General features: G+C 41.0%; 1 protein-coding gene across 2 annotated transcripts; it reads right to left on the reverse strand.

Moving 5' to 3' along the window:
- Positions 1-632: 632 nt before the first annotated feature.
- Positions 633-25,790, reverse strand: LOC100488596 (ras-like protein family member 11A-like). Of its 2 annotated transcripts, none has more exons than XM_031892397.1 (4): positions 25,490-25,790; positions 22,422-22,499; positions 16,342-16,424; positions 633-4,088 (listed from the first exon to the last, which is right to left on the reverse strand). In XM_031892397.1, the coding sequence occupies exons 1-4, from the start codon at positions 25,608-25,610 to the stop codon at positions 3,621-3,623; spliced, it is 750 nt and encodes a 249-aa protein (XP_031748257.1). In that variant the 5' UTR covers positions 25,611-25,790; the 3' UTR covers positions 633-3,620. The 2 variants fall into 2 exon arrangements, with proteins under 2 accessions (XP_031748257.1, XP_002931839.1); XM_002931793.5 differs by having other exon boundaries at positions 22,422-22,478; positions 25,490-25,787.
- Between the last annotated feature and the right edge of the window lie 246 nt (positions 25,791-26,036).

Genomic DNA, 26,036 nt, shown 5'->3' on the forward strand with positions numbered 1-26,036 from the left:
GAAGGGCAGTATAACTCCTTATTCAACATAATTACAATGAATATGGGTTTTGTTGAACATACTGTCTAGTGTTTTAATTAACAATTGTTTTTTGTTTTTTTTTTATTCCTGGCACTAAACAGGGCAAACACTGACCCTAAATTACTTTCATTTTCCAACTTGCTGAGTCCTTCTATGAATTAGTAGTCCACAGGTAAACCCCCAGTTTAATGAACTCTTCCTCAACTGTGAGCCTGAGACACCTGCAATAGCCGACATAGAGAGACTTGTTTAAATAGAGCTCTGTTTCTCCGTGTAAACTAACTTTTATTAGAAGGGGAGGGCAGGGGCAGTATTAAAAGTAAAAGAAATAAGTTTTGTTATTCTTAGGGATTCTTTTAAAACAAAAATAATAGCTATAATACATTTTCAATACCAACACTATTTGTTGTGCTCATGTTGTACAAAGAATAATATAGGTGTATAATGTCCCTTTAAGACACAAGGACAACCTCTTGGCTAAACTTGTCTAGGGAGAAATGGTGGAAATGTTGGCAAGAGACAAGAAGATTAAATATAAACTATATTAAGTGGTTTATCCTGATGAAATCATGAAGCTGGGGCTGCAGAAAATAATCACTTCGATTCAGCTATAAGTAAAGCAAATTCAGTTTATTGCACTGCTGTTTCTGTTATTTTGTTGGGAAATCATTATTTTACATTTTGGTTCCAGTTGGGCATATTGGGATGAATAAACTGATGTTCGTTGTACAAAACAAATATAGAAAAACCAAATCCAAGCAATTTTCTTAATTTTGTTGACTATGTAAACAGGAAGAAATATGCATATGTCAGATTCTCACATGAGCAGAGGAACCCACAGATGTGGAAAAAAATATGTCCAACATTAGCGGTGGGCTTGTGAGACCCCCTGCTTGTGAGTCATATGGGAAAGTGCCATTCTGTCCCACAATACATTATCCCATTCTCTTACTAGTGCAGCTAGAATAATGGAAGTAAAGTGGGGGTTGCCAGTTTGCACTCATACTGTGTTAGTGTCCAAATAGTAGAGTTGTGCCAGGGGAAACTTGAGGGGCAGTTAGAAGAAACTAAGGGGTATATTTATTATAGTGTGTAATACAACATCACGGGTGATTTTTCCTATAGCAACCAATCATATCTTTGCTTTTGTGACCATTCACCAAATTGCTGATTGGTTGTTATGGGTAGCATCACTGGTTATGTTGGCTTACACACTATAATACATTTGTCCATAAATTCCAATTGCAGATGCTGCTACAAACCTTATATAGCTATATGAGCTATTCCGGTGATAAAAACGGTAACAAACTGTTTTGTTTGCTATGCCAAATGCTTTCCTACACAAAATTGTGTAGGTTCTGTGATGTATGGCCTCCCCAATGGGAGATATTTTATAGCCTAGCATATGAAATGGAGTTTCTGTGTCTTGACACCTTATTTATAGGGGAATATCAGGGCTAAAGTTACAATATGGGGGCCAGGCATTACAGTAATGCAGGGGCCCAGTTTTGAGGGGAGTGGGTAAATGGCTAATTACTTGATAAGGCATGTCTTAATCATGACCCCCCCCCTGCTGCTTTTCTACTCCCAGCATCCCTCAATAACCTCTGGTTGTAAATATCTGATATATCAATTATTCCTATTTATGCAGGTCAGATATAATTTGGGGATTCCAAAAGTTGGGAGGTAATTGGATGGATCAAGGGTAATAGGGGCATAACTGAGTGTGGCCTAAGCATCCTAATGATCCAGTTCGGAATCTTAAGGGTTCACCTTCAACCTTGTAACAGTTGTTACATTTTTTTCTCTTATATATTTAACAATGTTTTTTTCTTTGTAGGGCCCATGCTGATGCTGGCCACTCAGGCCAACCACCCTCTTTGCCTTACCTGAAGAGGAGCAGTGAACTCCTGGTGGGGCCAGGTGTCAGTGAACACTTCTACTTCTAACCATTTGGCCTATTCCATGGTCATTCCCTATTTCTGTACAACAGGGGTCCTCAAACTTTTTTAACATGGGGCCCGACTATAATCCTCAAACTACAGCCCCCCCCTCTCCGCCCGTCCTCAAAACTCAAACTACGGCCCGCTCCCTGCTCCTCGCTGCGCCTGCAGACAGGTAGTAGCCAGGGGTGAGGATGCAGTGGGAGCCGGGTAAATCACCTTGGGGGGCCGGATACATCCCATGGGCCGTAGTTTGAGGATCCTTGCTGTACAAGAACAAAGAAGAAAAATAGATGGCTTTTTCTCCAGCTTAAAACATTTCAGTGTTACAAAACTGTAAAGCTTTCCCCATTAATAAACAATAGAGTAGATAGACCAGGATCTCTCTTAACGGCATTGGCCAAAGGTTTATTCTATTTTAACAGTTGAGTTTTGTTAAACTCCTAAGGACTCATTTACTAATGCATATAACAAGCACAAATGCAAATCAACATGCTTTTTGCCAACAATACAGTTTTTTTTCCCCAAAATTCTGACATAATTGCAGGTATTACATAAGTAGTATCTGCCGCAACCTGCACATGATTTACAAATAAGATTTAAAAATGACTATATCACATGCAAGTTGCGCTTGAGGTTCGCTGGCCTCAGTGAGGGTTTCGTTAGCGTGCATGTAGAGTTGTGTGTGTAGGTGCAACATGCAAAGGGGGGACTTGAAGTACTACCTCTTTACGGAAAGTGTTAATTCAAGGCTCAGTCCACGTGCCCTGTACTTTGCCCCTTATTCAAAAGGAGGAAGCAACCAGGGTTTTGGCACAAGTTTCAAGTATAAAGTAGTTCTGAGGTTTGCTCCACACTTGGTTTAGTAAATGGGTCTTATGGAACCTATACAGGGTTGGACTGGGGGGTGAAGGGCCCACCAGGGCTGCCGCTCCAGGGGCTCCACACCCCCCAAGGTGCATCCGCTGGCCACGTCCCCTGCCACGGCCTGTAACCCCCCCCAACAGGGGCCCCAGCCACTGCCTGATATCCTCCCCTGATCGTGCGTAAATAAAACACGTCAGGGGAGGGTCACCTGCAGGCGGGGGAGTGCCAACGGGTTGTCCCAGTCCAACCCTGAACCATGAGCAGTTAAATAGTATAAACTCCCACCCATCAGCAGTGGCTTAAAACTGATGGAATGCTGGGAACTGTAGTTAATAAATGCATATAATTTTGACACCGATGGCCATCTTTGGTAGGAGAGGAGCCTGGGCAAAGCAAGTTCTGTAAGGGTCTATTTAAGGACTACAATGTCTGATGATAAAAAACTACTGCCATTTTCTTTTCTTTAAAAAAAAAAACAAATATCTTCTAGCTATCTATACCAAATATCATCACAGGTAGTGCAATTAGGTAAAACAAAAACACTCTACTGGTTTTACACATTGTTGGGATTGCTCAGTCTGAGACAAAAATAATTGATCTGAAAACCTTTATAAAAAAACAGCATCAAAATAAAAAAGTCAAGTTATTATAAATATAGCTGCACTGCACAGGTGTACATACTGAAGGTGGATTGTGGCTTCATTTGTTTCCAGAACAACCCGTGCCAAAATAAAAGCCACTTGCTCTTAACTGTTTAAAATGCAGCCTCTCCAACAAGGTGAATAAAGGTCAAAGGGTTGTTGTAGCCTTTACTTTGGATGACAAAACCTGTTTAAACCTTCTTTTTAATTCCTGCATGTTTGGTGACCTTGGGCGCCCAAGATGAAGGCCTCTTCTCTTTTCCCCATTGCAGCTAAAGATCATCTTTCCCACTTCTTGGCACAGCTGGTAGAAAGCACCATATACCCCTTCATAATGTTCTCTGGCAGATACCTCTGCATAGAATCCTCCCACTTCATTGGCCAGTAGAAGACCTTCATCAGGGTCCACCTGCCTGGCTCTCAGGAGATCGGCTTTATTCCCCACCAGAAGGAGCGGTATCTTAGTATTGGGGTGGATTTTGCGCAGGTGCTGGTACAAAGGTCTGATTACCCGGAAGCTATTATAGTCTGTAATAGAAAAGACAAACACATATCCATCCGCCCAGTAAATAGATCTGTTGATTTGCTCCTGGCATGAAATACTGTCTGTATCGTCCTGTGGTAGAGAAAAAGACATTAGAATACTCATCAAGTACAACATTCAGTGACAGCCCCTAGTATCAGGCATGCACAAATATTCCCAGGTTTGGTTGGCCAGTTTGGCTTATTTATACTATACTGTTTGCCAATTGGCACTTTCAGAGGACTGTTTTGACAGACCATCCTGATCATGATCATCCAATAGCCCATCATGGTGGGTAGATGGGCATTGGTAGATGAGGAAATGCTAATATTTACTCAGTTCCACTAGATGGCATAAATATACAAAAGGTACCACATTCTGAAAAAACCCTCCCTTGATTCCTACTAACCTCCGACCTATCTCTCTGCTCCCATTCATCTCCAAACTGCTTGAGCGCCTAGTTTACAACCGACTGACGCTATTCCTCTCTGACAATAACCTCCTGGATCCCCTACAATCTGGTTTTAGACAACACTCCACCAAAACTGCTCTAACCCGACTAACAAATGACCTCCTATCGGCTAAAGCCAAAAAACACTACTCGCTACTAATACTTCTCGATCTCTCTGCTGCTTTTGACACTGTGGATCACCCTCTTATCCTCCAGACTCTCTGCTCTCTTGGCCTTTGTGACACTGCCTTATCCTGGTTTTCATCTTATCTCTCAGATCGATCCTTCAGTGTCTCTTACAATGGGGAATCATCTTCTCCCCTGCCTCTTTCTGTCGGGGTTCCCCAAGGCTCTGTCCTGGGCCCCTTACTATTTTCTCTCTATACCTCCTCACTTGGCAAATTAATAAGTTCTTTTGGCTTTCAGTACCACCTCTATGCTGATGATACTCAGATCTATTTTTCCTCTCCTGATCTCAACCCAGAGCTTCTAACTCGCGTCTCTTCCTGCCTGTCCGCTATCTCCACTTGGATGTCCCAACGTTACCTTAAATTAAACCTCTCTAAAACTGAAATGGTTCTCTTTCCCCCATCCAAGGCCCACATTGTTCCTGAGGTATCTATACAGGTTAACAATTCTACCATCACCCCATCTTCCCAGGCCCGGTGCCTTGGGGTTATCCTTGATTCTGCCCTGTCCTTCACTCCTCATATCCAATCACTTATCAAATCAAGACTTTGCAAGGGCTACCCCCCTTCTCTGGAATTCGCTCCCACAAACTATCAGACTTTCTCCCAATCTCTCTGCCTTCAAGAGATTTCTAAAAACACATTTATTTAGAGAAGCTTACCCTAATCTAGTTTAGCAACACCCTGTGCCACACTTCTCACAACTCTGGTCATGCCCATTCCCACACCTTGTGTCTCAACCCTTTCTCCTTGTAGATTGTAAGCTCTTTTGGGCAGGGCCCTCTTCACCTCTTGTATCGGTTATTGATTGCTTTATATGTTACTCTGTATGTCCAATGTATGAAACCCACTTATTGTACAGCGATGCGGAATATGTTGGCGCTTTATAAATAAATGTTAATAATAATAATTTCCACCGACTACTTTTTGAAACAGTAAGAGGAGAGGAACATTCCATCTAGAAATATCCAAATTGGGGGTGTGAGCTTTAGCCAGAAGCCCAGGTTACCCCTCCTAGTCTATCTTGATGTCTGCTGACAGTATCCCTTCATTATTCTAGTTGTGGATTAAATCAGGCTGATCCTTCAGATGTTACCCAATTCCATGGCCTGACAGGTTCAGATATCAATCGATGGGGCTCAAATGCAGGGCAAGAGGTTGCAGACTCAGTCAAGACTGTCCCATTTGGAAGCCAATGACTGACCAAGTATGACTTTTAAATATGGTGAATGAAAGATTTGGTTTCAAGCAGGAAGAGAGGCATCTGGCCACCCTATACCTATAAAAGCTAATGGCGGTGGAGGATCAAGGCTGAGACCAACTCTCAGGTCAGGAGACACTTATCCCAAGAAATGCTACCATGCAAGGAGGTACCAGCCTTAAAAAATATGACCAAATGTAAATAATTAGGACCATGGGGTTTACCTTGACATGGTATGGTGGCTTGTCAATTTTATGATCATAACTGTTTTTGAAAGTATATGCACTTGCATAGATAAATAATAAAGCAATAAATTACTAGTGAAACAGGGAATGTGCACTGATTAATTCCCTTACTTATGTATGATTGTAGCTAATTTGGCCAGATCAGTTGCACTTTCATTTTACTTAAGGTGGCCATACACAGGCATATTTCAGCTGCCGTTTCGGGTTCCTAAGATTGACTCGGCAGCTTATCTGTCTGTGTATGGGGCCCTTCGACAGGCCGCTCCAACCTATATCTGGCAAAAAATTGGGCAGATGTTGATTAGACAGGCTTCATTTTTCGTTGGATCAGGGGCCGCATCGGCTTATTGATGTAGGGCCACGTAAATGAGCCAATACGGTCCCCGATCCAACGATTCCCAATATGACTTTTCCTATCCCCTTGATTAGTACGATATCACCCACCCAAGGTGGCATATTAGGGGAAAGATCTGCTAGTTTGGAGTGCCCCAACACCCCCCTTTTTGAGCACTTTATACCTAATCCAGCAGAGTTGTAGGCAGTTTCCCAACCATAGTGCTATCCATGACTACTGCAAAAATATATGTAGCATGCTTTTTTTTTTTTAGTTTGTGCTGCCTCATTCAAGAAATAGGCAACATTTAACAAATTATCACTTATGCGTACACATTTTAAGTGCTCCCTAGAAAGTATTTTTAACCAATCCACTGATTTTTCTGCCATGAATTTGCGTGTGACCTGTAACTGATTAGAAATGCATTATAACCCCTTGTGTGATTGTGCACAAACCCTTTGATAAAATAAGTTTGGAAAAACAAAAGGAATCTTAGTATTGGCAAAGGGTTTTCCTTTCTTTGCAATACAGAACAGTCTGCAGGGCATTGCTGTTGAGGGAACAGATCAGAAGGGGTTATACAACTTTGTTTTCAGAACACCCCTCCCAAGGGGTTTCAATTAAAATAAAGCAGATGCTGTGTATGGCCACGAACCAGTGTTATAAGCAGTAACATATGTTAATACGTGTTACACGCAACAAGCACACACACCATACATTTGTTTTGGAGATGGTACTGATCCAGTACATGGTCCAGGGGCATAAAGTGATAATATGAGGGAATATGGCTAAGGAGGGGCTTGGTAAATCACCTGATTTACATAAACATTGCATTTACATTGAAGGTTTTAACCCATCGGTGATAAAGCTGCACTAATGATGGTATCCTAAGCAGGGGCATGACCTATAATAGTGTACATGGAATGCCAATGCAATGCCAAAAATTCTTGAAAAAAAAGTATTTAATTCTCACCAGAAACATAGAATTGTTCAACTTATCAAATGATGCTGCCCTACCTGATGTAGCAATGGCAACACACTACTGGCAATGGCAACTCACTACTCGGGATGAGAAGAGGCGCCAGTAGATCAGTGCTGATGCCACAGCCAGGGAAAGGCCCACTGCAATTTTTGGAAAATCCACCATAATCCCTGCCTGGTAAAATCAAAGAAAATAATGGCACAGTGCTCTAATAAAAAGTATTCCAGGATGGGGCTCCTCTTCTCTAAAAAATGCACCGGCCAAAGAACTTCACTTCAGAGCACCACTATCTGTTTTGAGGTTTTTTTTTTTTTAAAGAAGCATTGGCATGGGGTCACTACTTTAGTGCTTAGAGTTTAAATTTGGGCCACAGTTCCTTTAACCATTCACATTCCAATCATGTCTGCCATACTTTTCTTGATTTAACCTTAACATCAACAAAAGCTGAAATTTCAATAACAGATGGTATACAGGCCCAGACTGGCAATCTGTGGCTACTGTAAGATGCCATAGACAGTCACTATTTATTGGGCTGGTAGTTGGCTATTTGGGCCTCTGCATACTCGAAATGCCAGGTCCTATTTTGAATTCCAGCCCAAACCTTATGGTAGACTTCATATCCATTGCAAAAAAGTGGCATCTCAAATAAATAATGAAAAGGGTATGTCAGATTATAAATTTGCTCCTTTTATAATAAAATAAGTTTCAAATGTAATAATTCCATTTGGTCTATGACTTCTGTTCTAAAGCAGTTTCAAGTTAATAAAGCCATGTAGTGTGTACCCACTATCACATCCGGGGTATAATTCCCATAACAAAGGGGCAGGACTGTTCCCAGAATAAGGCCAAAGAAATACATGCATTCTACTAGAGTTAAAGTCAAACACTAGAACATTCATTTTACAGTAAAAGCAAGGAACCAGGACATGATAATTTAAAATGTGAGCAAAACAAATGCAGTGCCTTTTATACATAGGTTATTCTTGTGGGTTTTATTTAAAAAAAAGAAAAAAGAAGTGACAGCTGAAGGCTCCGGGGGGGGGGGGGGCTGGGTGACACTCTGCTGGTCTGGGCTTAACAGGTGAGGGGAGTTCTGCTGTTGGTGACCTCTGTAAAGAGACCATGGAAGCAGACATTGCATTAGTAACAGTTCATGGGATGTGCATGGCTGCAGGTCACTGTATGACAGGCCAGGAATGTGAATTACAGCCTGACCAAGTCTGAAGATTATCCTAATTTGGCCGTTTCCTCTCTGGTATAAAATCTGCCCATGGTTCATTCCTAATATCTCCAGACTGTCAGCAGCTGTTTGTGTCAGGCCTGGGACAGTTCTTGGAGTCAGTCGTGAGAACATAATGTTTTGAGCCTCAGAAGGGTGACGTAAGGGAAAACTCTCCCTGTCAAAGGTTATTGCCTGCAGTGTCAGATACACTTCTAATTAGTGAGAGCTCAGCTCTGCCAAAGCACTTTAGCTCACAACTGACTTCTCCCAGTGACCTCTAGTTTAAATACCAACCAATTTAGGGGTTAAAAGTTAAATAAAAGCAAGGACTCGCACATATTTACATTATACAATTACAAATGTCTCCAAACCATGTACAATGTGCAAGTCACATCCTGGTTACTCCCTCTTCTTAAACTGAGTAGTAGATGATTAGTCTAGCTATAGTTTTGTGCCATTATTAGACCATTCTAGGTTAAAGGCTCATCCAGGTTATACATAACTGGGTTTCACAAGAGACGAATGTGAGGGCTCATTCAAACTATAGCCTTGGGTCCAGTTTGTATGTTCTTCCAATGTCTGTGTAAGTTTCCTAAAGGTACTCTCCCTCCCACACTCCAAAATATCCTGGTAGGTTATCTTGCTCCTTATGGAACCATTATGTATCTGTGCGCTTGCAAAATGAGAGGATAACCTGACTGGGGCAGGGACTGATTGGAGTAATTAGATACACACTGAAACGCCCCGTCCAGACCTGGGTGTGGTAAGTGATGTGCACATTGACCCACAACCCACGGGACTCACAGTTGTACCCTTAGGTCAAGCAGTTTAGGGATCTGGCACACTAGGAGATTTGTCGCCTGCGTTTTTTCCCCCCGGCGCTTTGGCGAAAAGTCGCCACGACAATACACCTGAAGAGATTTCATGCGAGTTGAGCTCCAGGCGATCTGCTACCCATGGTACCACTCAACAGTTACCCCTTCCACATGTTTACTCAAGTTGCTCAGAAAAGGGTCTGTGTGCGATTTGAAACAGCAGGCGACTTAGCCTCGTATGTTTTGATGCTGGTGATTTCCATTGGTTTAGCATTGGCGTCTTGTCGTTCGTCTTGTCGCCAAATCGCTCTTTTAAAAATCGCCGGCGACAAATCTCCTCGTGTGCCAGAGCCCTTAGGGCTGAAATTTGAGCGCCCATTGCAGGTTCAGGTTGGGTGCAGGTCAGACTGGGTGAAGTACATTCTTCCACTGCTCCCAAAGTTTCCCTGTTTTGGCGCACACATAAGTAAGATACAGAGTGGAAAGACGTAGGTGCAGGCTGAGTGCAGGTCCAACAATTGCAATATTTTGTTAAGGTTTTTTTGGGTTAAGGTCACGTGCCAGTTGGGTTTTTCCTGACCCGCACATCACTAGTTTGGTGGCCTCCAGCTGTGTAGCATATTTTTGTCATTGTCTTACAGAGACAAGTTTACAAAATGGAAGTGTATCTTTTAAAGTTAAATGTACCCTGTGGGAGAGTGTGAAACATCTAATGTTGGCATGGCTATCTGCCAAAACTTTGTAGCTAAAATGGCAGTGACACACCAAGCTACTACTAGCAGCTACTGTACTTGTCATGGATACAAAAATAGACAATGCTGATAATTTACTGATAATTGTCTCTGTGTGTTTTAGCAGAGGCATTTCTTAGTATTGTCTATGGCAAGGTATTTTCTGCTCATTTAGTAGCCGTGACAAGTAGCTGCTACTAAGTAGCTCCATGTAAATGGTAACATGAATCAGAAGTGGACCATTATCTCCCTCATGACATAGGGCTAATTGACATCTCTAGGTATAGGAAGCAAAATAAAACCAAATCCTCTGTAAAGGATCTATCTATCAGACCCTGGATACCCACAAGAACACAAACTTTTATGTCGCAGAAATTGCTCCAACTAAAAACAATTTACTTGTGCATAAACCTTCTTTCGCCCAAGTGGATATTCTTTCTCTGATCCTGCTGGCTTCACTGTAGGTCTCGTAGATCCCTTTAGCATTTATTGTTTATCCTGAAGGGCAGTCGCCCTTAGCCAAATACAACAAATCTAAATAATTTTAAGTATAAAGCAGTAAAATGGCACACATTGTTTTTCACTCGCCTTGAGTAAATAAATCAGATCGTATTATAAACTGTAGCTGAAGTGGTGAGTGGGCCAGCTGGAGAGCGAGAAGTACGTCAGCCTCTGGAGGAACACGTGCGCTGAGGGGATTGTCTATAACAAATCTCTACCATCTTTTCTCTCAGCCAAAAAGAGCATTTTTGTGGTTCTTTTCAGCTAATATTGCTGTACCAGCAGTGAACTCCCTGACTTCAGTATTACAGAGTGGCTGGTCCTATGTAAGATAAGCTACTTCTGTGCAGTAACAAAGTAAATACATTTGGATGCAGATCAATGAGGGAATTCTTTCAATGTATTCTCCTCAAGGACCTATGGCTAGTTGCAGTAACTTAACAAGAGATCCATGGGTCTCACAAAGCAAGCCTGCCCCACAAAGGTATGGGACTGCCATCAGTAGGGGACAGGAAGTGGACAGCCAGGACAAACACATACCTTCTGATCATCTGTGGATTCTGCCAGTGCCAGAGGGGCTGCTGTAAGATGTCATAGACACTCACTATTTATTGGACCTTTGAGGGGGCTGTTTTGGCCTCTGTATACTTATTTTAAATCTCAGTCCAGACGTGTGGATCCCAAAAGGGCAGGGTTTATCAGAGATGGTGTATTACTTGCAGCATCTGCCATAGGCAGACATGTTCCCTTTAAGCTGATGCTAATAGGCCAATCTACTGGCCCTACTTTTCTGTGTGCTTCTTAGTCATATTATTTAATTGGCAGGGCAGTAGGAAGCACTTCAGTTAATTTGTTTAGTAAGTCAAACCTTCTACCCTAATTTCTTGGCACAATGCTGTCTCATTATAAATAGATTATATAAGAATCATCATTCTGACATTCCTTCCTGTAAACTCTTCAAAGTGAGGTCCTTAACTCATTGTTTGCATTATGCCTACTTGATGTCTGCCGTGCAAGAAATTTTCAGATTGGTTTTGCAGCTGCTGAGAAACTACAGCTTCCAGCATTCACTTTAAACTCATCTAGAAGGTGGAAAAATGAGAACTGTTTGTGCAAAAGTCATTATTCTAATGCCCACACACTAAAAAAAATCTATTTTTAAGCCTATCTCTTGGGTGCCAGCCCCTATAAAACAGCCGGCAGCACTTCAGCTATTGTTTAATTCAGGCTCAAAGAATCTTCATATAGCCAGGGCTGGATGGTTACAGGCTGGGAATCCTTGGATTTTAGAGATGGCTGTACACTCTACGTCAGCATTCCATATGGTGTGACAGCGCCTATGAAATATCACTGCTAGATAGCTATTCAGTCAGTGTGCAAAAAAATCTTTGAAGGGGCCTGGTGCACAGTGATCCATACCCAGCCCACCATCCTCCCGCCTACAACTACAGTGGTAATGCTACCAAGGTAATACTGGGATTACTGTCATGTTATGGCTGCCAGGGTTCTCTTGTATCCAGGCATGTGATTGCTCATCAGAGCGGGCACATACTAAGGAGCATGCATAAACACCCTCTTGAGCCAATGAGTACCTGCTTACACCTAGTACCTACTCTGTGTACCATCAGGTTTTTAAATATTAACTTTTTGCCTCTGGGCAGGGGACCTCTAGCATTCGACCTGCAGCTATCGACATGGTTACTGAGTGACTAATTCTTGGAGGCTGTTCTCTGTTTTCTGCCAAGGGAAACTGTGCAGTGGTTTCTATCTGGGAAACTCTCCAGAGCAAACTGTGTGGTACTGACTAAACCAAGTCAGCAAGGTCCTGCTATATAACAGCATGGCAGCACAACATATACTTTCCATGTCAACAGCCAATAAAAGATGTGTCAGCTCAGATTTCATTATTTATCTTTTACATCCTAGTGAATTTATGTAGCTGGCAATGCACCAGATTCCCTTACACTGCTCTAAACATGTCCAAAGAATAAGGCTAAGAGAGAGAGAAACCCAGGAAAGCATGGGAGAGGGATGTGGAAATTATAATGGAAGACCACTGGCAAGAAGCCACAAAAGCATCACTATGGGTGTCTGGAGCATACTGTACATGAGAGGTACTTAATAAGATAAAAATTGCTCTTTCTCAACTCTGCTAAAGACGCCACACTACTGCACACACTTTGGACCTTCCCCATCCTCCAACCTTTTTGGTCCAGAATTCTGGCATGCATAAGCCAAAAACTGAAGTACGTCATTTCCCCCAACTGTAAAGTCCACTTATTGAATATATTCCAAGGCTGTCAGATGCAGAGCATACAGAAAAGATTACAAGCCAAAGTTCTGTTTCAAGCCAGGTGACAAATCACCCTCAACTGGAAAAATCCTCTTCCACCCACCAAAGACTCATGGCTGACAGCTATGGCAGAGGCCATATCTCCCTTAGAAACAGCACTCAGGATAGTATAGAAAAACTATGGCGCCCATGGTCCTCACTGTCATATCCCACTCAATAATACCCTAAGAACCTAAACATCTGGTACAAATATGCAAGAGTTAACCCTACCCACATTGTATATACGGATGTATGAATGATGGAATAACTGTAAGTATTCACTGTTATTGCTTGTAAATATACTAAATGTCAAAGTCTGTACCTCAATACTGTGCAACGTGCTGTAATGTTCTAATTTTCATTTAATAAAAACTTAAACAGAAAAAAACATCAGCCCTTTGTATAGGACGCCCATCATGCCTTTGGATACAAGGGGATCCTGTTATACAGAGTTAGTGAAGTCACTGCCTGTGAAATTGTGGCTTAGATGAAACCTGCTGACCATATTTCCAAACAGCTTTAACTCTGATATGAGCAAAGCGGTGCCTGACAAATAGTTTGATCCAGGTCTAGTAACCCATAGCAACTAAAAAGATGTTTGTGTTAAAGCAGCAGACTATTAAAGGGGATGTTGACCTTAAAATTAACTTTTAGTATGTTGTAGACAATGATATCCTGAGGCTATTTGCAGTTGGTTTTCATTATTTACAGTTTTTCAGTTACTTAGCATTTACTTTAGCAGCTCTCCAGTTTGGAATTTCAGCGGCTATCTCGTTGCTAGGGTCTTGTTTACCTTAACAACCAGGTGTGAATGAGAGACTGGAATATGAATAGAGAGGTACTAAATAAAAAGATAAGGCTTAAAAAGTCACAATAAAAATAAAATGCAGCCTCAAAGAACGTTTTTTGGCAGCACTCAATAGTAAAAATCCAAGTCCAGCTCAGCCAATCCATAACTCTTCAGTAGCATGGGAGTAGGAGAAACAATAGGTTAGCTGAAAGCAGTTCTAATGTGTAGCGCTGGCTCTTTCTGAAAGCTCAGACTCAGGCACAATGTGCTGAGATGGCGCCTACACACCAATATTACAACTACAATAAATACATTTGTTGGTTCAAAAATAACATTTTAAATGAAAGAGTGAATTATTTGCTATGTTAACAGTGTAATTTAGTAAAAAAATGACACCATAAAAATCATGACGGAATACCCTTAATGTAAAAATAACGATGAGCAAATTTTGCATAGAGTGCATTGAAGGATCAATTTCATAAATAGTGCCAATATTTGCACTTTGCACATAATATCATTTAGTAAATTAGCCCTTCTGTAGGCTCCTGAAAATCTGTATAGCAAACCTTCGGGCAGCAAGGCTCTGAATTACCTTGACTGACCTTCAGCAGCCTCAGTACTTAAACTGCACTTAGAAGAGATCACATTACTGAGGATGCAAATGTCCCGTTAATGTTCTACTAAAGTGGCCAGTTAGATAAAAAGGCAAGCACTTCATAATAACTTTTCCATTTAGATACATCTAGAATGAACTAAAATAATATTGGGTATGTTGTCAGTTTATCTCCTGACTGTGAAGACAGCACAGTGCCTATAGGAGCACTAAGGATAATATCTCTTGGAAAGGGAATGCAGTAGTGCGGCAACTTTGCCCCCCCCCCATTAGGTTTGGGCTACAAAGGGTATACTTTACCAGTTGGACAGCCCTTTTTTAAATCATTACTGCCCACTGTACAGCCCTCTGTTCTTGTTGACTCCAACTCAGAGTTGGACTGTCATTGCTTGGGGATTTATCTCCACCATATAGCCATGTAACACCTATACCATTTTGTAAGCTTTACATCTAACAGTTTTAAGAATGGCCCCTAGAATACAGTTGCTCTGGTGGGCCCAAGAAAGTCCACCAAAGGCTTACCTTCAGTGCTGGGATTGTAGTTCAACAACAGGGTCTATTTTTTTATACCTACAGATCATAAACTAATTTGATGAACATAAACCCACTGCGAAGTACATGTTACTCCTTTGCATAAGCTATACATTAGCAGCAAAGCATTAATAAAAATATATTAAGACAAATGAAAGCCATGGACTCCTGCTCAGTATAAAGAAAGTGAACTTCCCAGAAAACACTGCTTTGTTTAAATAAACAGCAAACGCTGCTTCGTGTATCTCTTGATGCACACATATGGCACCATGTAATTTATCATATAACAGCACATAAACAAACTCATAGTTCGAAACCCTCAAACTAAAATCCAATTTAAAGTGGCAGTATACCTTAAAATGAACTTATAGTATATTGCAAACATCAAGACATTGTGCAGTTTGTCTTTATTTTTTATTTATAACCTGTATAGCAAAGTGAGGGCTAACCTATTTATTATTTATTTTTTTGAGGTTATTGAAATATTTAAACTTTTTTGTTCTGTAACTCTTAGGCTTGGAAATCCAACTGCCGTATGGTTGCTAGGACCTAACTGACACCATTTTCAAAACCTATTGCAATGAGCCAGGTATCTTCTTTCAGTTTCTAACTTGCAGAACAAAGTTGAAAGCCAGAGACGGGCACCCAAGGCAACCTGGCCAGCCACCTTGCTCCTGCATACTCCACTCCAGTCCTGTCATGGCGGGTTGGCCGCACAATGACATGCGGCAGCAGGGGCAAGACTATGGGGACAATTTACTAATCCATGAACGGATCGAAAGTGTCCGAATGCGTTTTTTTCGTAATGATCGGTATTTCGTGATTTTTTTGCCGCCGTCGCAACTTTTTCGTAGCCGTTATGACTTGCATGAATTGTCGTGACTTTTTCGTAGCCGCTGCGAAAAAATCGGAGAGGTTTGCCCGCTGTTTACTAGTGCTCAATACGAAAAAGTTGCGACAATTCGCGCAAGTCGTAATGGCTACGAAAAAGTCGCGGCAATTCGCAACGGCTACGAAAAAGTTGCGATAATTCACAAAAAAGTCGCGTTTCCAATCAGATTTTTTCCCATTCGGGATTCGGATTCGTGGATTAGTAAATCAGCCCCTAAGGTTAGGCGGAAGAGGTACCTGTTTGGCATCCCACCCCCCATCATTTTGCCCTAGTCAAGTGCCTCTTCTGCCTACCCCTAGTTACGGCCCTGTTGAAAGCTAATCATGGATTGGTTGCTAATGTCCTATTATAGCTGCCATTTTGTACCACCACAAAAATACTCAGCTCATCTATTGTATATGAAAGATACACAATAAGATAAACCCTCATGCTCCACTGTTTAATGACAAAGATATATATATATATTGTACACTGTTAGATCTGTTACTAAAATGCTTACAGATACCATAATGGCTTACCTCCATTGATACATAAGGTGTGTCCTGCACTTGGAGAGAAATTTGTTCCCCATCAATCGTAACCTTTCTGGAATATAAGGCTCCTGAGTAGTAATCAAAATAAATACAACAAATCAGTTATAAATTTGCTTTACTTACATCACTAAACACAACATTGGAATTCTCTTTAACATCCTAACGGATATTATGCTGTAAAGTGGGAAGGCTTTTTCAAAATTAGTGCTTTAATAAGTTTTTATTAATCAAGACGTGTCCTAGAAAGCACATAACATAGATGAAATCATTATTTGGTGTGACCAGATTTTTTCTGTAGCACAACAGGAATTTTCTTAGGTACACATGCTATTTCTGTACTGCAAACCAAGTTATTGGTGACTTATCGTCTCATATATAAGGGTGCTTGGGACTGCCACCCCGAACCATATCTGTCAGAAAATAGGCTAGCTGTTTATCGAGCAGGTTTGAAAATCCCATTGGCGTGTTGACGTGATCCTCACCTGGCAGGTCCCATACAGTAAGATCCAGTTGTTGACAAGTGGCCAAAATCAGGCCGGTAACCTAGCCAAACAAGTGGATCTCCTCCTGTATGTCCAACTTGATTTCATTTTTATCTGCTGCAATCAGATTTTGTGGCCATCTGGTCTTAAGTTTGATGGCTTTTATGGACAGCACATGTGGATACCTTTATGTCACAAAATTGCTGCTTAGCTTAGTCCTCACTAATGCAGGAGGACCGCCTTGTGTCTTGTTGCTATGCTTACTTCTGCCAAATTTTAAAATGTGAATGTTAGACCACTACAACTACTGAGACCTCATCTTTTCAGAATGGTTATTGAAGACATTTAAGTATCTTACTAGGGGTCATATACAATGTACAAGGAAAAGTGCAAAGTGCAACAAAAAGGTGCAATTTAGCATGTTTGCACTTTGCACTGTGTCCCACACAAAAAATAAATTGCACTCTGTGCTTCAAATTGGAGCAAGGAGACCTGTAGACACTGCTGTGTTCAGCAGCCCTGTATTCATGATGGACACAGGGGTGGGACATATGTATCCCCCCTCCCACTCCCTACCTTTACTCTAACTTGAATGTTATTCAGACTCAGGGTATGGTTATGGGTGAAGTTCAGGGTCCTGTAACTTACATGTTTAATATAGTTTTTTAGTATATATACAGGATAGATAGATGATAGATAGATAGATAGATACAGTGGTGTGAAAAACTATTTGCCCCCTTCCTGATTTCTTATTCTTTTGCATGTTTGTCACACTTAAATGTTTCTGCTCATCAAAAACCGTTAACTATTAGTCAAAGATAACATAATTGAACACAAAATGCAGTTTTTAAATGAAGGTTTACGTTATTAAGGGAGAAAAAAAACTCCAAATCTACATGGCCCTGTGTGAAAAAGTGATTGCCCCCCTTGTTAAAAAATAACTTAACTGTGGTTTATCAATTTCAATTTTCAATTTCAATATCAATTTCTGTAGTCACCCCCAGGCCTGATTACTGCCACACCTGTTTCAATCGAGAAATCACTTAAATAGGAGCTACCTGACACAGAGAAGTAGACCAAAAGCACCTCAAAAGCTAGACATCATGCCAAGATCCAAAGAAATTCAGGAACAAATGAGAACAAAAGTAATTGAGATGTATCAGTCTGGTAAAGGTTATAAAGCCATTTCTAAAGCTTTGGGACTCCAGCGAACCACAGTGAGAGCAATTATCCACAAATGGCAAAAACATGGAACAGTGGTGAACCTTCCCAGGAGTGGCCGGCCGACCAAAATTCCCCCAAGAGCGCAAAGACAACTCATCCGAGAGGCCACAAAAAATCCCAGGACAACATCTAAAGAACTGCAGGCCTCACTTGCCTCAATTAAGGTCAGTGTTCACGACTCCACCATAAGAAAGACACTGGGCAAAAAAGGCGCAAACCACTTTTAAGCAAAAAGAACATTATGGCTCATCTCAATTTTGCTAAAAAACATCTCAATGATTGCCAAGACTTTTGAGAAAATACCTTGTGGACCGACGAGACAAAAGTTGAACTTTTTGGAAGGTGCATGTCCCGTTACATCTGGCATAAAAATAACACAGCATTTCAGAAAAAGAACATCATACCAACAGTAAAATATGGTGGTGGTAGTGTGATGGTCTGGGGTTGTTTTGCTGCTTCAGGACCTGGAAGGCTTGCTGTGATAGATGGAACCATGAATTCTACTGTCTACCAAAAAATCCTGAAGGAGAATGTCCGGCCATCTGTTCGTCAACTCAAGCTGAAGCGATCTTGGGTGCTGCAGCAGGACAATGACCCAAAACACACCAGCAAATCCACCTCTGAATGGCTGAAGAAAAACAAAATGAAGACTTTGGAGTGGCCTAGTCAAAGTCCTGACCTGAATCCTATTGAGATGTTGTGGCATGACCTTAAAAAGGCGGTTCATGCTAGAAAACCCTCAAATAAAGCTGAATTACAACAATTCTGCAAAGATGAGTGGGCCAAAATTCCTCCAGAGCGCTGTAAAAGACTTGTTGCAAGTTATCGCAAATGCTTGATTGCAGTTATTGCTGCTAAGGGTGGCCCAACCAGTTATTAGGTTCAGGGGGCAATTACTTTTTCACACAGGGCCATGTAGGTTTGGATTTTTTTTCTCCCTAAATAATAAAAACCCTCATTTAAAAACTGCATTTTGTGTTTACTTGTGTTATCTTTGACTAATAGTTAAATGTGTTTGATGATCAGAAACATTTTGTGTGACAAACATGCAAAAGAATAAGAAATCAGGAAGGGGGCAAATAGTTTTTCACACCACTGTAGATAGATAGATAGATAGATAGAGGTTTTGGAGTTTTTTGAAACCACAAATAAACTCTTTTTCATTAAAACCATGAATGTCTAGCCATTTATTAAAAGACCAGAATTGAAAAAGCATAAACAAATTAAAATGTGGAACAAAAACGAAACACGAAAACCACAATTTTTTGAGTTTTTATGATTTCATGTGAATTTTTGTTGAATTACAAACAAATCCCCCCTGAAAACCCCTAAAACCATGAATGTAATAACAATTGTTAAATTTGAGCAGGACAGCTCCCACTGAATTCTACATGAAGTCAGTGGGATGGAGTATTTTTACATTTGTGTTTTTCATGGTTCTGACATATTATAAATGGCAAAAAATTTCAATTTTTTTAATACAAAAAAATGAATATTAGCACAAAAACGTGAATCGTGGAAACAAGTATGAAAGTTAGTAAATAGCCCCCATAGTTTTTGCTTTTTGTTTGCATTCTCCATGAGCAGCACCCTCAGCCTCTGTATTGTTCTACTGTAGTGCATGGAAACAATTCAGCCAAGGCAAGCAGGATGGCTAAACATTGTATGATTTTCCTTCCCATTATTCTAGTTCATCCTTGCATCCAGAGACGGCTGTGGAATCTGATAGCTGGGGATTTTAAGTTTACAATATATGATGAATGAAAGGTATAACCAGGGGTGGTCTTGTCAGTGTGGCGAGGCACTTTGCCTAAGGCAGTATGATTTGGGGGAAGCGTACAAACCAGTATGTGTTTTGGCAGATCTTTCTCTGAGGCTCTTAAACAAATCCAAAAACCCGGTTTGCCTGTGCAACTAACATGTCTACACAGACATTTCCTTTTCATTAGAAGTCTGCTGAGACAGGAAAATTCCTTTTGTCATATGTGTTCACTGTCATATTTTGATGAACCCAGTGACCCTCATGCTCAGTTGTAAAGGCTACAGGTATGGGATCTATTATTCAGAAACCCACTATCCAGAAAGCTCAAATTACTGCAATGCCAGTGTCCATAGAGCCCTATTTAAACAAAGGTTCTTTATTTGTGTGCTTTGTGCTCTGAAATAAAGGAGAATACCTTGTATTACTGTTATCTGAGCTGCATAAATCCATGTCAGTGGCAAAACAAATCCTATTATTTAAATATCTTTCAATAGCCTTAAGTCATAGTGCTCCACATTCCCGAAAGACCCCTTATCCAAAAAATGCCCAAGTCCCAAACATCTGGATAATAAATCCCATACTTATATGCAGGGCCGCCATCAGGGGGGGCACAGGGGGGACAGTCGTCCCGGGCCCGGACGATTTTAACTTTAAAAGGGGCCCGGCCGTGCTAAAGTTTTCTTAGTAGCTCGGGCCCCCTTTAATCAATTCCGGGCCCTGTCATTGGTAGTCAGCGGGTGATCCTATTGGTCGCGCCCGTGCGTACATGTCACGTCAGTACGCACGGGGCGCAACCTTATAAAAGGGCCTGTCTTCTTTTGGCACTCAGAAGTGCAGAGGTGTCGTCCAGGAAGGACCTCCCCGGAGCAGTCCGAAGCCACCGCGAATTAGCCGCCGCCGGGAAGGAGCCGCCACCACTGAAGACGCCGGAGGAGCCGAACAAGACACGGGGGGCTGTGCTGTGCTGGCTACCAATGTACTAGGGGGGGCAAAGCTGGCTACCAATGTACTAGGGGGGCACTGCTGGCTACCAATGTACTAGGGGGGCACTGCTGGCTACCAATGCATTAGGGGGGCCCTGCTGGCTACCATGTATTAGGGGGGCCCTGCTGGCTACCAATGTCTCATGTCTGTGAGTCCTTTGTACTGGTGGGAGGGGGGCCAAGAAAATTTGTTGTGAGGGGTCCGTGATTTCTGATGGCGGCCCTGCCTATATGTGTAAAAGCTTTCCTTCATAATGAAAGAATATGTACTTCTAAGCAACTTTAAAATCATTTGTAAATATAGTTGCTATTTAAAGCAGTTTCTGTCTGGCACATTTTCTGCACTCCTGGTTCTGATATCTGAAAACCTGTAGCAGAAGCCAGCTAATTATTACAACCTGGGGTAGAACTGACTTCTCCTACATTTTTTTTTAGAGTTAGAACCACGGAAAGCAATAAGATGCATTTAAATTGCAATTATTGTACATTTACAATACATTGAAAACCACTGGAAATCTGTAATTAATGTACATTTGAAAGTTTCTAATTATGACATCTTGCATTAAGCTAACAGGGAACTGCATGAAACACATAATTATGTTATTTAGGTTATGCTGACATCTGACACAACACCTAGGGGCCCATTTATCAAAGTCGAATTTCGAACATTTAAAAGTACAATTGAAAAAATTTGCATTAAATCCAATAATATCTGATGAGCGTTAAAAGTGCGAAAATTTCACATTGTGGTCGTACCAAAATACTGCGGTATGATCCGAAAGTTCCGAAATTTATATATCCGAACGATCGTAAACAGCACCAAAAACTTAGTACGAAAAAGGAAAATTAACGAAAAAATCGCAAAAAATATCCACAGTTCTAAAACTTAAAAATATGAATTCTTTGTAATTGTACTAATTCGTACATTGATAAATGTGCCCCTTAGTTTACAGAAAGCCTATAAATTGTGACTGTCCCTGAATTAATTGAAATCTAAGCAAAATCAAGAAATGTATACTGAATATGATAGTATTTCCATTTCACTATAACAATTTTTGCAATAAATTTACACTAAGAAATGCGGGTAAGAAATGCAGTGTAAAATAACCCATCTTTTTTTACACTTTGCCTTTCTTTCTAAAGAATGGCCACAAGTCTCTGCACTCCATTTCTGAGCAATGAGACCTACAGCCACCCCCTTGAATATAGTACTGTTGTGCTTTTGGCAGCACTGTATTTATGAGGCGCAGGAGGGGGTTAGTATGTATGCTTACCCACTCCTGCCACCTACACATCCCATAACTTACACATCATTCAGACGCACAAGTAAGGTAGTGGTGACAGCCGCAGCTGCAATGGGTCTTGGAAAGGACCCCTAATATGCTTACACTAGTGATTTCTTAGTGCAGCAAAAAAAACAATATATGACACATAAATGCTATCAAATCTTAACATCCAATAGGATATGCGAAACACATCAACCACAAACCAGGCCTTTTGGCATATAACCAATTCTACAGTTTGGGGAGATTATTAAAATGTGTATATTATCTATACTAAATCAAACACATATGCTGTCAGGTAATTTGCCTTTCCATTCGCAGCCAAACTCACCAGCATTTGCCTCATAGTCTCCAATAAATCTCTTGGTGAGAAATCTGACGACCAGTGCTGTGTGAAAAAAAAAAAGTACTGTAACCATATCAGTATAGAATCTATATGCAAAATATATTCAAAGTAAGAATGAAAAGGGGTTGCAGGGTGGATATTCACAGGTAAGTAAATAATTACATGCTAAACATGCCTGTACCCTTTTGAAAAACTCGTTACTTGACTACAACTCCCAGAATCCTTTAACAGGCAAAGGCTGTTGGAGCATAGTGCTTTGTAGTTCAATAGATCAAGAGGCAGTTTGCAGATTTCTGACTACTAATAACACACCTCTCATTCAGTTTGTTGCACACGTACCTTTTACTTGAAGAGCTCAGGAAACATTTTCTATAGATTACTTTATTGCTGTTGCTGCTGCAAACCTCTTTTTCTTTTGTAGGGGACTCAAGGTTTTGTTACCCTTTATAGTAGGCAGTCCCCTAAGGTTTGGGACAGCTAAGTGTGGTCCTTATTTTCTGGCAGTTTAGTAACTGGCCAGGAGATGTCAGAATTCTAGTCTTTAAAAGGGGAAGCCAACATGTACTCAGCCTTTTTGGATCCCACCCAGCTCGATGTAGGAGTAAAGGTCCCCATACACTATAAGATCTCCTCGCTTGGCGATGTCGCCAAGCGAGCGGATCTTCACCCGATATCCCCACATATCGGGCAGCAAGTAGCTTAAAAAAAAATAATCCGATCGTTTGGCCCTGGGGCCAAACGATCAGATTACATTTGCGGCCATGGGGCAGTCGGTTCGGGGACCGCATCAACGAGCCGATGCGGTCCCCGATCCGACTGGATTTTCTAACCTGGCCGATGGAGATCTGGCCAATTTCAGGTCAGATATCGGTTGGCCAGGCCGCTCGGTTCTGCCCATACATGGGCCGATTAGATCCAAGGGACCGATATCGGCAGCTATAATCGGCCCGTGTATGGGGACCTTAAGCCCTCAGCCTGTCATTGGTACCTTTAATCAAGCAAGAACTGCTAGAAGCTATATTTATTATTAACTGCTGAGTATTTAGTATAATTTGTGCATATCCTTCAGGAGATTGTATTACATCCCTGTAAATAAAGAGTTATCATTTGTTTTAGGAACCACTGATGCCCAATTGATTTATTCAGCCTGGGGGTTATAGTCCAACAACACACTTCCTCCACCAACTCAACAAGGGCCCATCCTAAGATCAAATTGCATGTGAGGTGTTTTGGGGGGGGTGTTGTTAGAGCACAGGACACCCCTTTTACTTATAACATACAATTGAAAACACAATAGTACTGGACACTCTTTGAAGCAGATTTTTCAAGATGTGAGATTAGAGCCCACCATAGAAAAATTCACCCACTTTCTATTCCTTCCTGAGTTCGCCCACTGATAAATATGCTTTTAAAAATCCCATAAGAATGAATAGAAAGTGAATGGTTTTTTTGTGGTGAGCTCTAATCTCACATTGCCGCTAAAGGGTTTAGTGTGTGAAGAGGTGCACAGGTCTATCTTCTGAATTGTCTGATTTTGTGCAGGTCACATAACCTAAAGCCATGGTCACACTCTACATTTATGCTACATACAAACCTCACCCATTCCCTTCAGGTCCGTTTGCATCCCTTTTAAGTTCACTAGGTTGCCCTCTAGTGGCATCACTGCATCAATTATATTATCCTTACTATGGGCCTGACTGTAGCCAGTAGTGAAATTATATTATAAGTGCAGATTTTGGCATTGGTCAAGTTTCATATGGAAGAGTCATGTGACCAGAAAGACAAGTGGAAGGCTAAATATATTTATTGTTTTGCTATAATGAGCTTTATGGTTATTTGCACATTTGTCATTTTAATAGAAATGAACTGGTCAGACCATCAGAGTAACAGGATTTCCAGTGGGAGTATACTTTACAGATGAGTTAAAAGGTTTAACCCATTCACTGGGAAAATAGGACATAAGATCAGAAACTAATACAGTTCAGATGCACAGATCTAAGTGGTTTATAGATCTAAATGGAGATCAGACAAGAAGTCCCTGAGGATCCTTCCGTTGTCCCAACTCCCCTTGTAATCTGCATGCAGTCAAAATTTGGGCTGTAAATAACCTATGGTCGGGAGTTGTTCAAAACTATGCCTGTGGGATATTAGACTCACCTAAAGGTAAAGCCCTGCACCTGCTGAGGGGCCCTAACCATTATTATAACTGTGTACAATGTATATCTGTAATTTCCCAAAACCAAAAACAGTTGCTGGCTGTCAGTGTGATCTTGAGAAGTGTAGTTTGGGCTACAAGTTGCCCAACCCATCTTTTGCATCCCTGATCTTTCAGTCCCATAGAAGCAGTACTGAAGAATTACTCTGTGATTAGGAACTCGCTTGTCACAATCTGCAGGTAGCATCATACACATACAGTATCACTGCCACCACAAGGTTTGCTACTTATTCCTACATACTTATAACATATAAAGCAATAGGCATGTTCATAATAAACTTTTCCAATCTATGCAAACATGACTTCTGTCATGGATACATTGGTTGTAAATGTTAATCCTAGCATCTTGCAACAGGATGTAATGTGCGTGTGTATATATATATTCTGGGGTAGGCAGAACATGAAAATTGAACATAGCTATTTCTTCTAGGCCAATGGGTATGGGATTTACTATTGGGAAACCTGTTATCCAGAATGCTTTGAAGTTTGGCAGTGCCTTTTACAATAGTATTTTCCTTTTTTTCTCTAATAAGACACTACCTCGAACTTGATAGTAACTATGCTAGGAAAACTATACTACTGGATTTTTGTAAGTTTTTTAAAGAGTAAAGGGATGAGGGAAAGGGTACAAAGGGAATAAGGTGATCAGACAATGATTCCGGTTTATATGTGTGAGTGTGAACAAATACACAGGGTTATACTGTTATATGATAGCATTAGCAAGGTAAAGAAATCTATTTAGCAGGTCCCAAGCATTCTGGATAATAGATCCCATATTTATACATACTTACAATGATACTAATATAACTGTTTACAAAGAAAGTAACAGTATTCTTACCTGTTTTCCCAACACCACTTCCCCCCAGCACTACAATCTTGATGTTCTTGTTAGGGACACAGTCCAAGATCGGATACTCGGGGATAGGAACAAGGAGATAGTTGTTGGAATACTGGGACATAGTCTGTTGCACTGAGGCAGACGCGCTAATCCAAAAGGAGCGTTAAGGGTCTCTTTGCCCTTTAGGTCCCTGAACTGCAGCTTCTTGAAGCTTTAAACATTGTTGGGAAGTAGGTCAGACTCTTCTCCTGCGGCTCAGGACCTAATCAGAGGCAGAGGGGAACATTCTTCCTCCACTCTGAGTGAAAACTGATTCCTCCACTCGCCAGCCAATCACAACAGGGGACTTGACATTCCATGGGGAGGGCTGCTAGGAAATGTTGATTTTAACTATGTCTTTCTCAGATCCTTCCATCAAACTCATTCATTGTTTTTACACATAATTTTAGTTGACAATGCGATGAAAAAGGTGTTAAATTTAAAAATACAAGGAAATTAAATTCAGCCTAATGAATTCTAAACTAAAATGTGAAATGCTTGACATTTT

Source organism: Xenopus tropicalis, chromosome 8, assembly GCF_000004195.4.
Source record: "Xenopus tropicalis strain Nigerian chromosome 8, UCB_Xtro_10.0, whole genome shotgun sequence".
Taxonomy (NCBI): domain Eukaryota; kingdom Metazoa; phylum Chordata; class Amphibia; order Anura; family Pipidae; genus Xenopus; species Xenopus tropicalis.

Excerpts from the sequence above, each read along its gene's own strand:
- LOC100488596 (XM_031892397.1), bottom strand. The coding sequence starts at position 25,610 with ATGTCCCAGTATTCCAACAACTATCTCCTTGTTCCTATCCCCGAGTAT. Across the intron at positions 22,500-25,489 it reads AAGTGGTGTTGGGAAAACAG|TACTTTTTTTTTTTCACACA; the intron begins GTAAGAATACTG and ends ATATGGTTACAG. Across the intron at positions 16,425-22,421 it reads AGACTATGAGGCAAATGCTG|GAGCCTTATATTCCAGAAAG; the intron begins GTGAGTTTGGCT and ends ATTACTACTCAG.